Source organism: Schistocerca nitens, chromosome 6 (genome assembly GCF_023898315.1).
Source record: "Schistocerca nitens isolate TAMUIC-IGC-003100 chromosome 6, iqSchNite1.1, whole genome shotgun sequence".
NCBI classification, from domain to species: Eukaryota; Metazoa; Arthropoda; class Insecta; order Orthoptera; family Acrididae; genus Schistocerca; species Schistocerca nitens.
The window spans coordinates 215397958-215415101 of record NC_064619.1 but is presented as its reverse complement, the minus strand read 5'-3'; the positions used below and the strand labels follow the sequence as shown (position 1 = coordinate 215415101).

General features: G+C 38.7%; 1 protein-coding gene across 1 annotated transcript in view; it reads right to left on the bottom strand.

Moving 5' to 3' along the window:
- Nucleotides 1-370: 370 nt before the first annotated feature.
- The window catches only part of LOC126263073 (eukaryotic translation initiation factor 3 subunit H), a 37664-nt gene continuing 20890 nt past the window's right edge, over nt 371-17144 (bottom strand). Inside the window, exons 5-6 of the mRNA XM_049960061.1 lie at nt 2292-2427; nt 371-654 (exon numbers count right to left, since the gene is read on the bottom strand). Of these exons, the coding sequence (XP_049816018.1) occupies nt 427-654; nt 2292-2427 (364 nt within the window). The 3' untranslated portion in view covers nt 371-426. The remainder of the gene's footprint in view (nt 655-2291; nt 2428-17144) is intronic.

The window sequence follows — 17144 nt, the reverse complement described above, 5'->3', positions numbered from 1 at the left end:
CATCCCAGCTTAATCCTCATCTCACTACCCAGGCTGCTATTCCTGTAATCCGCAGTTGCTTACAGTATGGTCTCAGAGGCCAGAGACAGTGGTCTGGTGTGTGTGTGTGTGTGTGTGTGTGTGTGTGTGTGTGTGTGTGTGTGTGTGTTTACCTTAGAAGAAAGCCTTTTGGCTGAAAGCTCACATGTTTACCAGTCTACCAGTCTCTCTGTTGTGCCTATCTGACTCCATCATCCCTATAAGTTGGGCAGCAGTTTATCCTTTTCCTAATATTATCACTTAATATGATTTAGTGTCATGCCAACATTTTATTAATAAGTATACAATCAACAGAGCTTAAAGTTAAAGACAAAGGGACTACTGAAAAAAGTAAAAATATTAAACATTTATTTCAAGATACAATTCAGACAATAATTGACACACAACTTAATGGTTTTTGCTTTCCTTTGCACTCTGGAGTGCTTGAGTGATATACAATTTTGCAAGAGCCTGTGAGCAAAACTGAGATATGTGTTGACTATACGTATTTATTTGGCCAGATACTATCATAGGATTGAGACGCTGCGGCACAGGAATTGGCCTGAACAGTTTATTGATGTCTTCTTCAGGAAGAGGTGGCTCATTTTTACCTTGTCTGTTGGCATTTTCTTGTGCCTAAAGAGAAATGAAAGTAGTAAACATTACTTCACATTCAGTGAGACCAGTAGGCTGTAGTTTAACTTATGAATAAAAATATTCTATAAAACAGATGTAATAATAATAATAATAAAATAATAATTCATCCAGTGGAGAATGATATTTTATGATATATAACAAACAAACAAAAATAGGAAACACTTTTCAGCTCCTTCTAATGATAAATAGCAACATATTCAAAAAATTTATACAAAGGCCAACATAACAAAAGGGCATGGATATGTTCCTTTAGAGTGTCCTTAACACAGTTTGTAAGCAAGTCCATGAATTATTAACAGCGGCTGCATGGGGCCACAACAAACAGTTACTGACCAACTGTACACCCTGTAATGTACAATATGTAACACAAACAAATAAAAGTGCACATTATAGAAGCCTTGGTACTCCAGTCTTTGGAGATGGCTTGAATATTTTTGCTGAATTCTGAGGAGTTGTCTGGAGGAACATTACCTCAAGCATTAAAACCTCCCAGTGTACATTCTATAGTCTAATTAAGGGGTACCAAAAAACCGTGATCATTTTTTTAAAAGCTATGTATTTTCAAATTATTTACAAAACAACTTTATCCCCTTCAAAATACTCTCCATTACAACTAATAAATTTGTCCCTCCAGTACTTCCACTGTTCGAAACATTTTTGTAGTCATCTTCAGAAATGGCTGAAGCTCCTTCCTTGTTTTTTCTTGCCTCCTTCCATGTTGTCAATTCAGTGTCCTTTCATGCCCCTTTTCATATGTGCAGATATGTCACACGGAGCCAGGTCAGATTAGTAAGGTGTGTGGGGCAGAGGAACCATGCCACTTTTAGACAAAACTGTGTAACAGTGATGGCTGTGTATGGGCAGGTGTGGTGTCGTGGTGAAAGAACCAGTCTCCTGCCTGCCAGAAATCAAGCTCCAAGATAACCCACTAATCTCTTACAGTTGATCAACTGTGTGTCAACAGTCTTTTTTCAATATTTTCATTGATTTGGGCAGTTGATGGATGTCCAGAACAAGGTTCGTCATCAATTGACATGTCGCTGTTTTTAAATTGAGCAAATTACTCATACACTTGAGTTTTTGCCATAGTGTCATCTTGGTAAGCTGTTTTCAACAATAAAACAGTTTCAGCAGCATTTTTACTGAGTAGAAAACACAATTTTGAGGCTGCACATTGTTCACTTAAACTCGCCATCATAAAAACTGAAACAAGAACGACACAACACTAGCAAAAACAATCACTGTAGATGAACAGAACAAGCCAGGTTGACAACACTGGTAAACTGGCTATGAGTTGCACTACACACGCCTAGCAGCAGAAATGCCTACTTCACAAGCTCCACCCACGGTAATGTTATTCCAGTTTTTTTGGGTACCCCCTTGTAAAATGACTGCCTCCACTCGTCCTCAAATCAGGTGGGTCCCTCTCATCCTGGGGTCATCCTCTTTAATGTTCCACAATCTATGCTTACCTCCTCCCCATGAAGAGAACTATTAATACTGAAGGCTAGGATAATGTCATGTATCAGCAATACTGACATTGTCTTTCCTGAATCAAGCACAGATGTCTTTTAGGTCAGCATACCTCATACGAATAATGTGCAAACTTCACTTACCCTCTTTTGTAGATATCTGTTTTTATCCTGAATCTGCCTATTAACCTGTTGTTGGTAGCGATTAAACTTAATGGCCTCTTGATTCAATTCATCAACTCTGTCCATCAGGCAACGCAACTGGTTTTCCAGAACAGACCTAAATGAACACAAAAACCACACTTTCAGCAAACAATTACTATGTAATTTATATGATATAATATCAAATGGCACAGTATTTTTCTGGGGCAGTAGCAGAGTTTTACTGAGCTTAACATATCTTACGTTGGTCTTTAGTTTTGCACTGAACCTAAAGGAAACATGTGTCACTGAAATGATGCAGTTTAAGCTCTGCACAACAGTTTGGTTAGTGGATGTGGAGCAATGACACAAATGAACAAGAGTTTCTGAGTGGTGTCGCATCTAAATCTAAAATTATTTGAATAAATTTTAGATTGAGATGCAACATCACTCAGGAATTCTTGTTTGGTTGCATGAATCTTTCCCATAAAAAAAAATCATGCAGCATGGTAGTTTTAAGCTGTCATTGTTACTTCCTGACTGACCTGATGAAATAATTTTTACCTAATCCACACTTGGTCTTCAGACTTGGTCATGAAAAGCTGTTACTAGCAGCTATGACTGAATAATTCGCAATTTCTGTATGCTGAGACAATGCTCCTGATAGTCCTGATAACAACGTCCTGTTGAGTAGTCCCCGCCCGGAGATCCAAAAAAATTACACAGTACCAGCACAGCAAGGCCATTTTGGTTAGTGTTAAAAGGCCAGATCAGTCAATCATCCAGACTGTTGCCCCTGCAACTACTGAAAAGGCTGCTGCCCCTCTTCAGGAACCACAGGTTTGTCTGGCCTCTCAACACATACCCCGCCGTTGTGGTTGCACCTACGGTACGGCCATCTGTATCGCCGAGGCACACAAGCCTCCCCACCAACGGCAAGGTCCATGGTTCATGGGGGGGATGCTGGGACAAAGGGAATTAAAATTACTGGTCAGCATTACAATCAGAAAAAGGTTATTATTTCATTATCCATAACATAACTATTGAAAACTATGGGCATTAGTGGACAAAATCCATAAGTATAACTATTAATTATATGACTCTGAAGTAATCATGTTGGGGTCCCTTAATAATAAATTTCCAGATTCTTGGATTGCCTTGTGTGGATCAATGATTTAGTAATTATCACCACCACCTTCACCATCACTGTCAGGTCACAGCTGATTTCCTGAGTGCTGGTGATGAGCCGCTTCCAACTTTTCTGTCCGTACAGCTCACCCTCACCGATCCTGTCCCAGATGACACCACTTTCGGTGAGGTCCTTCATAAGTATGTCAATCCATCTTCTCCTTGTCCATCCAACATATTGGGCATCAAATGGAAACAACAACTTAGCAGAACACCCACAAGCACACTATTAATCATGCCAAGATAACCAGAGAGATCAGTTCTTTAACCATTTACAGTCTTTTCAAGGAATTTCTTGGCTACTGTGATTTCTTCCATCTGTTTCAGATATAGCCCTGTGGAGATTTTCCAGTACAATTTGTTCCTTTCATTCCTTATCTTATCCTTTATTGTTCATGTCTCAGCACAGATTTTGATTATTCTCTCTGTAGGAGCACAAGTCTTAAAATGGGAATAGAGTAGGCCCTGGAAATAGTCTTACCTTACGTGGTATTTGGTCATCCTAAAGGAGGCATCTTAATTGTAAAACTAGACACCTTTGTGTGTATGGCTTGTAATGTCACCCTGATTTAAGTTTTTACAAACTATCACACTGTCCGGATATGGGAAATGATGTACTTCTTCTGGGGTCTTCCATTCAGCTGTAACTCAAGGCTGTCCTCCTCTGCCTACCTTTGTAGCTACAGTCTTTGGTTCACTGACAGACCAAACTACCGTACTCAAAAGTGAATGTACCATATATTCAGTTTTCTTGGACTTCATTTGTCTCTCTCCAGATAACACCACCATCAGCAAAAACCATTGCTTTCAATTCAGTTCCATACTATTTCTTTATCCATTACATAATGTTACTCATCACAATGATGAAGAGCTGTGGAGACAAGGCAGTATCCTGTTGGACTCTACATTTGGTCTCCAATCACTCATTCACTATTTCCTACTCTAACACTGCTGATCCATCTTTTGTAGTGCATCTTCAGTTTCTTGGTCTATTTCTGTTATCTAGGAACATCCAGATCTTGGTACACCATTACAGGCTTTTCCATGTTTAGTGAAATGCTTTTATTATTTTCCAGATTTTTTTAAAGTGTTCTAGTTGCATCAATCTGATCAACTGTACCCCCATTTTTCCTAAACCTATGTAATGTTTGTTCTTCGAGGAAACATTCAATTACACTTGGATGTCTTTTCTATGATGATCTCCAAAATATTTAAACCATATGAAAGCAATGCTATCTCTGTAATTTTGAAGTAGTTTACTTTTACCTTTCTTGAATGATTGTATAATTACACTTCTGCTCCAATAGTCAGTGATTTTGTTTTCCCTCCAGATTGCATTCAACAACCTGTACAGCCAATGGATACCAATGTTCCTGCCACCTTGATCAGGTACACATGTAATTCATCAGCTCCACTAAATTTTCCTTTGCTAATTTTTCTCAGAGCTTCCTCTAGTTCCAAACGTACTTGGTGGTTTTCTCCATCCCTTCTGTTCTCTTAATACCCAACCTGAATTTCATTATCATTCAGGATGTTGTCTACGCCTCCATTCGAGAGTTGGTTGAAGTAATCCCCCATTACTGCTGAATATGTCATGTTTCTGACTACACTCCCATCTTTATCTTCAATTACTTTCATGATGTCCTTGTCTCACCACCCATAATTCTTTATTACTTTGTAGAGAAATTTCTTATTACCACTGCAGTCTTCTGTGAGTAACTGGTAAATTCGTCCTATCATTTGTTTTTCTTATCAGCTAAAACTCAAACAGTTTTCAATACATGCATTCTTGGGTTACTATTTTGATAAGTTCTTGATTCTTAGAGTATCCTTTAACCAATGGTTTCTCTAGTCTACTAAATTTTTTACCCTCTTGTTCCACCATGGGGTTTCTTGCTCTCTCACTTCTGTGTAGCCTTCCCACATATCTCTGTTGTTTCTCTAACAAAGGCATTCTAAAACTTTTTCTATTCTTCTTCACTACTACTTGTTGCAGAAGTAGATAATTAATCTCTTATTAGTTGTGCAGTTACATTTGCAGATATGTTTGGTTTGCTGATAATAGAAAATGCAAATAATTGGGAAATCAAGAGAATTTTTAGAAGGGGTTGCTTGTAAATTTTCATGGACATTAATAAACAGTTTATAGAAAAGTCATGGCCATTAAATTTAAAAAGCACATTGTATGTGTGTTAACCTGTAAGAAAATGGCTTCAACTCTAGAAGAGATGACAGTGTTAAATTCCTCAGATTACAACTTTATCAGAAGTTCAGTTGTGAGGTACACACACTGGACTGCTGAAGGATCTATACAGATTATTTGCAATACTTAAATTATAAGATGAAGGTTATATTAAAATAAAAGAGCTGCAGTACTGGGGAACAACTTCAAGAAAAGTAGAAGTATTCATGGTTACAAAAGAATGCAACACACATTATTCAAGGTGTTAATCCAATATTAGACTCTTCTGTAGCTAATTGGTTAGTGTTGCTGTCTTCAGTGCAGAACACCCCAGATTTTATTCTCAGTACCTCCTCAGATTTTTTTCTGAGGTAGGGAGGTCTGAAACGAGATCCTCTTAGGTTTTTAAGGCTAAATGAGGAGCTGCTGGAATAAAGAAGCAGCAGCAGCACCACCACCACCACCACCACCACCACGATTCATCTACTGACAAAGGCTGAAGTGATTGCCAACATGCTAATTAGATGTACCATAATCATAGAGTGCTCCCTTACTGCCTCAGAGACAACATTCAGCCAGTTATAACAGGCCTAAGGCCTAAAATTTGAGTAGTGTTTGTGTTTAATTCAATAATGTCTGCAGAAATCAGAACAAAGAACTGAGTTTACCATTTCTAAATGTGCTTATTCCTTACAGAAATTTACACTACTGGACAGTAGACCTTCTCACTCACGCACGCACACAGAGAGATACGAGTTGTGTTGTGAGTGTGCGTGTGTGTCTGTTGTTTTTGTGACTTTTTTTTTTTGTGTATGTCTGCGACTTAACATCTTCACTATATGGTGAATAGCAATCTAGCCTATTCATAATATTGTCATTATTCCATCCTGGACTTTCATTTCTTTGATTTTACACAAATTTACTGTATGTAATGTACCCAATCACCCTGTCAATGAAATCAGTACTAAGAACATGAATGCTTTATGAGAATGTATCTGGGTAGCTATGCCAGTAAGAGTTGTTGTTGTTGTCTTCAGTCCTGAGACTGGTTTGATGCAGCTGTCCATGCTACCCTATCCTGTGCGCAAGCTTCTTCATCTCCCAGAACTTAATGCAACCTACATCCTTCTGAATCTGCTTATTGTATTCATCTCTTGGTCTCCCTCTATGATTTTTACCCTCCACACTGCCCTCCAATGCTAAATTTGTGATCCCTTGATGCCTCAGAACATGTCCTACTAACTGGTCCCTTCTTTTTGTCAAGCTGTGCCACAAACTCCTCTTTTCCCCAATTCCATTCAATACTTCATCATTAGTTATGTGATCTACCCATCTAATCTTCAGCATTCTTCTGTTGCACCACATTTCGAAAGCCTCTATTCTCTTCTTACTCTGTCAGTAAGAGTAGCATCCTGCAAAAGGCAAGGTTCGAGGTGGAGGTCCTGGACCAGTACACAGATTTAATCTACAAGGTAGTTTCAAGAATGATATACATAAATATACAATGTAACTTCGTTCCAAAAATGTGTGTTTTAAGGGGAAAAAAAAGAAAAAAAACCTAGTAACTTTCCAGTGACAAAATGCAAAACTGGAAAGCCATAAGGATTTATTTTTGGGTAACTACTTCTTTTGTATATTTCACTCCAGCTCACAAAGGTGGTATCATTACCAGTTTTGATTCAAGTCAACTTATTACCAGTACTTGTTAACAATTCAAAACTGGTTATGACACCATTTGTGTTGCCTGAGACTGAAATAAGTATATTGAAAATAAAAAGTCTTGGCATTCCATTTATGAATTTCTAGCTGGACACTTTACACAGGACAGTGGTCAGCAATATGTTGAACTGCCAAAATATGTAAAATTGTGGAACCACTGGCAGAACTGTGTCTGATACATGTCACTAAGACAGTCAAGTAACATAAAATATGAACAAAAGCAGTACTGAAATTGCAGACATTTGTAACATAAAATAGCTCACAACAAAAAATAATGTTGTAGGACATACTACAGAATGGGCTAGCCATGGCAGGTCAAACTATACACGTGCAGGGTGTGCAGGCTGTTGGTGGGCAAAGGCTCAGTGTGTCTCTGCTTTGCATGGTCCTTCTTGCAATTAGCAGAACAGCATAACATTTCATTTATTACTGCCTTGTGGCCTTCTTTGGTTAGCACAACTCTCTTCAGTTCAGCAGACTTGTCATGTCAGTGTCGTTTACTGTTCACTATCTGATCGTGGTATGCAGGACACTCACAGGTTCAGCGGTTGCTTGGGGGGGGGGGGGGGCGCAAAAAAAAAGGGGGCGGGCATTCTACCCATCTTTCATCACAGGTCCTTAAGAATGAATGAGAATGACAGAAGAGAGGGATAATTCTAAATATATATTACATCGTAGGATAAGCAATGGGTACTGCCAATTTGCTATGAAACGACATTACAATACCATACAGAAAAAAATTGTTGGCAATGAAAAAACCAGAAGTTACAACATTCAGCAGATGGGATTCATTGTTATCTACATCAATTAGCACTCTGTGCTAAATTTGCAGGTCTGGAGCACGTGAAGAAACTGGTGGTACGAACAGTAAAATTTCTGATGTTCCACGCATCAGTTTTCAGTGGAAACGAATTAAGAGCAGGGAGACTCCATACATTACTGAAAAATACACTAGTTAAGAGACAGGCCTGAAATGGTTTTTCAATTTAAAACTCGCTATCGTTGAATTTATGGAAGAAAAAGGATGAATGAAAATTAGAACATCCGGAATGGATTGCAGACCTCACATTTTAAGGGGATTTGTCTGCACATTGCCCACACTACAACACTTAACTACAAGTTAAACACCGTCTATGATAGAGCCCCTCTCTCTCCATATTTAAACATTTGTTGGTGGCACAAATGCATATTGCAAATAAACAATGTGTGCTAGTTGTTGGAGATACAACCACTGCCTCTAGACCAGGGTTTCCAATACTGAGTTATGCTGAACACTGCTGTTCCACGAAAGTGAATAAATACTCTGCAAAAAATTATTAACAACTTGACATTTTGACAACATTATTGTTTTAACCTTTTGTGATTTCTGTGTTGTTAGTTATGATTTAAAACTGAAGAAATCACTAATTAAACATTATTTTATCACTTTTTAAAGTTTTATTAACTTTCAAAATAAAAAGTCGTTCCATTTAGGTACCAGAATTCTCAAAGTACTCTGTGACAAGAATGGTTTGCGAACACTTGCTCTAGACCAATGGTTTCCAACCTTTCTACAATCATGAGTAAAATCAGACAAAACACACACACACACACACACACACACACACACAAAAACACACACACAAAAACACACACACACACACACACACACACACACACACACACACACACACCTGTGGCCATATCAAGACTAATTACTGATTATCAATTATTGCAAGCAGTTGCCTGGTTGAAATGGATATATATAGAGAGAGAGAGAGAGAGTAGAAAAGGACACAAAGAGGGAACAGTAGGAAAGAGACAGGTCTTTCGAAATTTCGATAAAACCTGCTTTCCACTGTAGACGTGGGGTCCACAGGCAGCGCCGCTGTACGGAAGAGACTTTTTGACATGGAATGGATGACAGCTGTCAAAGTGCAGGTATCATTGGTGTTTGGTGCACTCAATATGAACAGACCTATTTCTGGAGCCATCTGGGAAGTGAAGTAAGATATCTAAGAATGTGGCTCAATGAGCTGAAAATGACCAAGTGAAGTGGACTCTGGAGTAGGTGTTGGGGTTGTGGAGGAAAGAGCAAAGGTTGTCCTTGTTCTGAGCCCAGATCTTGAAAAAGTTGTGAATGATCTGAACCAGATATTGAGTTTTGTGTGTTGACTGGATAGGAAATATTTCTCCAGATGGTCCATAAATAAGTTGGCATAGATGGTGCCTTGCAAATACCCAAGGCAGTACCATGGATTTGTTTATAAATAGGATCTTTGAAAGGGAAATAACTGTGGGTTAGGATTTGGTTGGCTAGGATTAGGAAGGAGTTAGTGGGTTACCATCAGGAGCACATTTGGAAAGGTAGTGAGTGTTCTGTGGGTGCAAGGTAAGGGGCATGGAGGATGATGTTGCACAATGATGCCGAATCCAGACTGACCAACAAGGAGTCTGTGGTAACATGACAGGAACTGTGGAGAGGCAGTGAATGACATGAGCAGTGTCAAATGTACGATGCAAGGTTATGGACAATAGTTTGGATGTGTCACTCAACAAAGGCTGATGTTGGTTCTGTGAGAGCCTTGTGCCCAGCAAAAATGAGACAATGAGTAGGGAGTAGCTGAAAGTTAGGTGTGTGGGGAGTTGCTGGGGTGAGTGGAGAGATCGATTCAGGTGTCATATTTTGGGCTGGAGATCGATTCAGGTGTCATATTTTGGAATGGACATAGGTCCTTGAGGAGCTGCTTGACGTCAAGTTCATAAGGTTTGCTTGTGGAGGTCTCAGAAAGTTGGTGGATACCCACAGCCACATAGTCACTATGATTCATGACCACTGCAATGGAGCATTGCCTGTGGGAAGGACAGTAAGGTCTTCACCGGTTTTCAGGTAAAGGATTGATCGTATCATCCTTCCCACAGACAAAGGTTTCACCACAGTGAACAAGAATGTTAGTGGCTTTACGGCTGAGGGTCTCTGCCAACTTGCCAACACCTCTGCATACAAACCCTACAAACATGATCCCATCACAGAAGTCCAATAGGACCAGCAGCTGCTCAACACCTTAGATCCATCCCAACACCTGAATCCATGTCCCTCCTCACAACAGCAACTCCGTACACTCCTAATTTTCAGCTACTCCCATGCCCATTGCTAGACCTATGTGAAATTAGCAAATTAACTTTGAAAATTTAGTATTTTGAAATTTGAATATAGCATTTATTTAGTATTCAAACAATGGAAAATCCAGTTTTAGAATTTATTTAGAATTTATATTTTTTGGTGGGTGTGCGAGTTTAAATGACCGTAAACAATATATACATGCAAAATTCTTATCTTGAAGTTCGATTTTTTTCTTTTCCCTATTCAGTTTTACACTACTGGCCATTAAAAGTGCTACACCACGAAGATGACGTGCTACAGAAGCAAAATTTTACCTACAGGAAGAAGATTCTGTGATATGCAAATGATAAGCTTTTCAGAGTTGAAACAAGCAGTTCTCATAATATGCAAAGATCAGCAGATTTCTCAAACTGGGGAACTATCAAGAATGGGGTTCCACAAGGGTCAGTCTTGGGTCCTTTGCTGTTCTTAATATATATTAATGACTTGCCATTCTATATTCATGAAGAGGCAAAGTTAGTTCTCTTTGCTGATGATACCAGTATAGTAATCACACCTGACAAACAAGAATTAACTGATGAAATTGTCAATAATGACTTTCAGAAAATTACTAAGTGGTTCCTTGTAAACGAACTCTCAATGAATTTTGATAGGACACAGTACATACAGTTCCGTACAGTAAATGGTATGACGCCATTAATAAATATAGACCTTAATGAGAAGCATATAGCTAAGGTAGAACATTCAAAATTTTGAGGTGTGTCCATTGATGAGAAATTAAATTGGAAGAAACACATTGATGATCTGCTGAAACGTTTGAGTTCAGCTACTTATGCAATACGGGTCATTGCAAATTTTGGTGATAAACATCTTAGGAAATTAGCTTACTATGCCTATTTTCACTCACTGCTTGCATATGGCATCATATTTTGGGGTAATTCATCACTGAGGAATAAAGTATTTATTGCACAAAAGCGTGTAATCAAAATAATAGCTGGAGTCCACCCAAGATCATCCTGCAGACATTTATTTAAGGATCTAGGGATATTCACAGTAGCTTCTCAGTATATATACTCTCTTATGAAATTTGTTATTAACAACCAAACCCAATTCAAAAGTAATAGCAGTGTGCATAACTACAATACTAGGAGAAAGGATGATCTTCACTATTCAAGATTAAATCTAACTTTGGCACAGAAAGGGGTGAATTATACTGCAACTAAAGTCTTTGGTCACTTACCAAATAGTATCAAAAGTCTGACAGATAACCAACAAGTATTTAAGAAGAAATTAAAAGAATTTCTGAATGACAACGCCTCCTACTCCATAGAGGAATTTTTAGATATAAATAAAGAAAAAAGAAAAACAAAAACAAATAAATAAATAAAGTTGTTATATTAACTTGATTATCTTGTTAAATTAACTTAATTATCTCATGTATTGAAAAATTTGACTCGTTCCACATCATTACGAAATATCTTATTCATGATCCATGGACCTAGTATTAATCTAATCTAATCTAATCTACAACGTGCTGACATGAGGAAAGTTTCCAACCAATTTCATATACACAAACAGCAGTTCACCAGCGCTGCCTGGTGAAACATTGTTGTGATGCCTCATGTAAGAAGGAGAAATGCGTACCATCACGTTTCCGACTTTGATAAAGGTCGGATTGTAGCCTATAGCAATTGCTGTTTATCATATCGCGACATTGCTGCTCACGTTGGTCGAGATCCAATGACTGTTAGCAGAATATGGAATTGGTGGGTTCAGGAGGGTAATACGGAACGCCGTACTGGATCCCAATGGCCTCGTATCACTACAGTCGAGATGACAGGCATCTTATCCGCATGGCTGTAACGGATCATGCACCCACGTCTCTATCCCTGAGTCAACAGATGGGTATGTTTGCAAGACAACAGCCATCTGCACGAACAGTTTGACGACGTTTGGAGCAGCATGCACTATCAGCTCGGGGAACATGGCTGCGGTTACCCTTGATGCTGCATCACAGACAGAAGCGTCTGCGATGGAGTACTCAATGACGAACCTGGATGCACGAATGGCAAAATGTCATTTTTTCGGAGGAATCCAGGTTCTGTTTACAGCATCATGATGGTCGCACCCGTGTTTGGCGACATCACGGTGAACGCACATTGGAAGCATGTATTCGTCATCACCATACTGGCATATCACCCGGCGTGATGGTATGGGGTGCAATTGGTTACAAGCCTCGGTCACCTCTTGTTCTCATTGACGGCACTTTGAACAGTGGACGTTACATTTCAGATGTGTTACGACTCGTGGTGCTACCCTTCATTCAATCCCTGCGAAACCCTACATTTCAGCAGGATAATGCACGACCGCATGTTGCAGGTCCTGTATAGGCCTTTCGGGATACAGAAAATGTTCGACTGCTGCCCTGGCCAGAACATTCTCCAGATCTCTCACCAACTGAAAACGTCTCGTCAATGGTGGCCGAGCAACTGGCTCGTGACAATACGCCAGTCACTACTCTTGATAAACTGTGGTATCGTGTTAAAGCTGCATGGGCAGCTGTACCTGTACACGCCATCCAAGCTCTGTTTCACTCAATGCCCAGGTGTATCAAGGCCATTATTACGGTCAGAGGTGGTTGTTCTGGGTACTGATTTATCAGGATCTATGCACCCAAACTGCGTGAAAATGTAATCACATGTCAGTTCTAGTATAATATATTTGTCCAATGAATATCCGTTTATCATCTGCATTTATTCTTGGTGTAGCAATTTTAATGGCCAGTAGTGTACTTTTTTAACAAAAACACAGGAAATTGATTACTTCTGTGAGACCACCATTGCTTTAGTTCTCATTCAAATTTACACACATTATAGGCACATATACAAATGTTTATCTACTAAATGCAATCACTGAAGTTGTTTCAATAGTGTCTGGCTTCACTGACCTTCTCCTGCCACAACTAAATTGTACACTGAGAAGTATCTTTCCACGTCCTTGCTGTTCACAGGTGCCTGTATTGCAGATAAAGCAGCTCTTCCAAATTCATTGTTGTTAAGGTTTCCACAGAGTAGAAGTTGCACTATATCAGGTTTCTCATCACATCTCAACAGTTAAAAATGTGTCAATGGAATGACTAATAAGCTTAAAAAGCTGTCAGATGGAATGTTTTCAAACTGTGGAACCTTTTTTGCTATATTAAAATCAGATTCATTCAAATATAGCTTTGCACCCCAAACTGCAGCACTAAGAGCTCGCCAATGTTTTTGTAAAAGTATAGTTCGATCTGAAAGCAATTTCTCATAGCAGCAGATGCTTTCTGTGCCTCATGGTAAAGTGTGTGAAAACAACAGTGCCTGTTGAAATGCAACCTTCACAATTTCCTTTCAATAATTTTTTTGCTTCAAGTTCCTCGCACAACAAATATGCAAGAGGGTAAGTTGTGTCTTCCAGTGTTGTCACTAAACTGACAACACTAGCACATGTATCACTCACAAATTTGCAGTGCAAGATAACAATCTGATGCAGCTTAATTTTTCAAATGATCAAGAATGAGCTCAATGGCAGCATTTCTGCCTACTAAAGATCTGAAAAATTTGATAATTGCTGGTAAGTATGTCCAAGTACTGCACTGCACGGAGCCAAGAATTCTATCTCATGAGAAAAATTTTTTTAGTAAATGAAGAAATTTCTCTTGAAGGAACTTAATGTGCACACTTTTCATTTTTGCAGGAGAGCAGAAATGGCATTTTTACCTTACTGAAAATAAAAATTAGCTCCTTTAGTTCTTTCATCAAGCTGTCACCAACAAAGTTAATTTTGTGTATTCAGCATTTGAAATTTATTACATGGTCTCTGATCAATGTTTCAAGAGCTTCAAAACAAGATCCCATGTATGCAGCAGAGTCTGATACTAAACCAACAACATTCTCCAATTTAATGCTGTAGTCTTTTAGGGCGTCCACTTTGGCCTGGCCACGAGTACCTCTGTTGCAACATTTAAAAAGTTGCAGAAGTCAGATACAGTTTCTGTTCTGATGTTGCAGTCATTGTCCAATATAAAACTGCAGATACACACCTTCCATTTTTGTCAAGTTTCATCGACAATAATCACAACAGGAACATCCTTCTAAGCATCTTTGATTTCTTCTTTTATTTCATTATCGCATTGTCTGACATTCTCGACGAAGTCTATCTGAACTGGATATACAACCAACACCGAGTACATATCTATTTAAAAATGACCTAACTTCACAAATATCTAGTTTAGTAAATAGGATGTTTGCCTTTAAACATATTTTAACTATATCATGGTGCATGGATTCAGTATCAGTTTTCATTTTTTTGGCATTTTCAAACAACTCGCCAAATAGCAGCCTGTCGTTTAGATGAAATTCCACTGCAGCCTCTTTTGTCAGGTGACTGGCACTTTTAATGTGTTTTCTAAATTGTTCTCCTCCCAGTCCAGTTTCACATTACAAAAGCAACAAACAAAAATTTTTGTTGTAAACATAAAAGCCTTTTTGTTTCGGACAGGCACTGCATTTCTGCTGCAAACTGAATTGATGCCTACCTGTTTCTAGCACTAAAATCACTTCACAACATTCGTGATTAACAAAACACTACACCGTAAAGGTTAATTAAGATTATGCAATTCCAGTGATACCATACCTATGCACCAAAAATATTTAAAAAACTATAGCTTTGCTCAAATTTAAGAAAATTTTGTTCAGTACTTACAAAAACAAAGGTGTAAAAGACATAACAGACAACAGGAAAAAAGACAGCCAATCAACCACTCCAAAATCACGAACTATAACTTGGCATCCCACCAGTAAGGAGAATGGGAGAGCGGATAGGATTTCCTATGGGAAGAAGTGGGATGCATGGGGTAACAAGCTCCATTCAAAGTATGCAGTGGGAGTAACAGAAACCTGTTTTTTTTTTTATTCCATGAGCTCATGATAATTAGCTTCCTTTTCTGAACTGGAGTAGAAGGTAACACTGCACTGGGCCAACAACCACATCATCACTCACTTTCAAACAAATTACAACAAAGCAGGCAGCATCTCAGCAATAAAAGCAGACAACAATGCAGTCAACACACCAGCTAATAGTATGCTGCACACCTGACAATGAAAACCTATAAATCACTACGGCACAAAGTCTCATGACTATTGCCGACTGCTACTGACCACAACTGGGGTGGCCCCAAGCCAAGATGTAGTTTCAATACAGTGTGTTTGCCGCTTTCCTAACAAACATTTCTGTTTAGTGCAAGGATGCTGTATTTATATCTGGATAGGGGATGAATAAGAGGGAAGCAACAAATTGATAAGCATTAAATTTAAAAACTCTACACTGCAACAAAGCAAGGAAACATACTCTTTGAAGTCCTCTAGTAAAGTTTTGCAAGCTGCAGATTACAACTGTAATTTTCACTCTTATCTTTATGCAGTGATTTCATTTGTAATCATGGATATATTAAAATCAGAACAAGTCTAGTGCCTGTATAGTCAGATGTTTTAGTACTTATATAATAAATTTCACTCAAATATACCAATTTCACATTTTATTGCACTTTGAAATTTACTGAAAACATGACATATGATTACCTTCAAAACATTTCGCATTTATTGCATATGCAAATTTCATGTACCACTACCCATTGCCTTGTGGTCATGGGAAAATACATTTCCAAATGTGCTCCTGATACCAAACCCACAACATCCTTCTTAATCCTCCAAGCCAACCATATCCTAATCTACAATTATTTTACTTTCAAATGTCAAACATACAAACAAACCCATGGTACTGCATTTGCATGGCATCATCCTATGCCAATTTACTTTATGGCCATCTGGAGGAATCCTTCCTATCCAGTGAACACCTAAAACCCCATGTCTGGTTTAGGTTCAGAGATTACATTTTCATGATTTGAATTATAACAAGGACAACATTTTCTCTTGCCTCCACAACCCCTACATCTACTCCCAAATCCACTTCAGTCCTCCTCAATTCAATAAGCCACATTCTTAGATGATTTATCTCCACTTCTGGGATGGCTCCAGCAATACAAATGTTCATATCAAGCTCACAAACCCCCAGTAGTCCCTTCACTTTGACAGCTGTCACCTATTTCACATCAAAAAATCTCTTCCTAACATCCTTGCCACTCATGGATGCTGCACCTGCATTGGAAAGCAGTTGTCAAAATTTAACTATAACCTTCCCAGAGCACCCTCGCAGTCTCCCTGGTCTAAGTATTTGCTAACCTGCTTCCCACGGCCCCACATTACCTATCCCCTTCTTTCTTCCATCAACACCACTACTTCTCTCACTAGACTGAAAACAGTCTATATTTCTTTTAGGCTGAACCCTTTTGTCCTATTATCTAGCCACAGAGTTATCTGCCAAGAGTCCTGGCTCTTTGCCACTAACCCCTTCTTGCATCCTTCCCTGCCCCCACCCCATCACTTTCAGCCCAATTAAATGATTATTGAAATCATTAGATAAAAGAGCAAGAACTCTAAAGCTAGTGTGAATGGTGTTTCCTGTTACATGTTTCTATGCCCTACACATCAGTCTGCTTCACATGAATAGTTGCCTTTCTCTAATTTTACATTTTTTTCTCCATACACTTTAAACACTGTATGAAATCCGG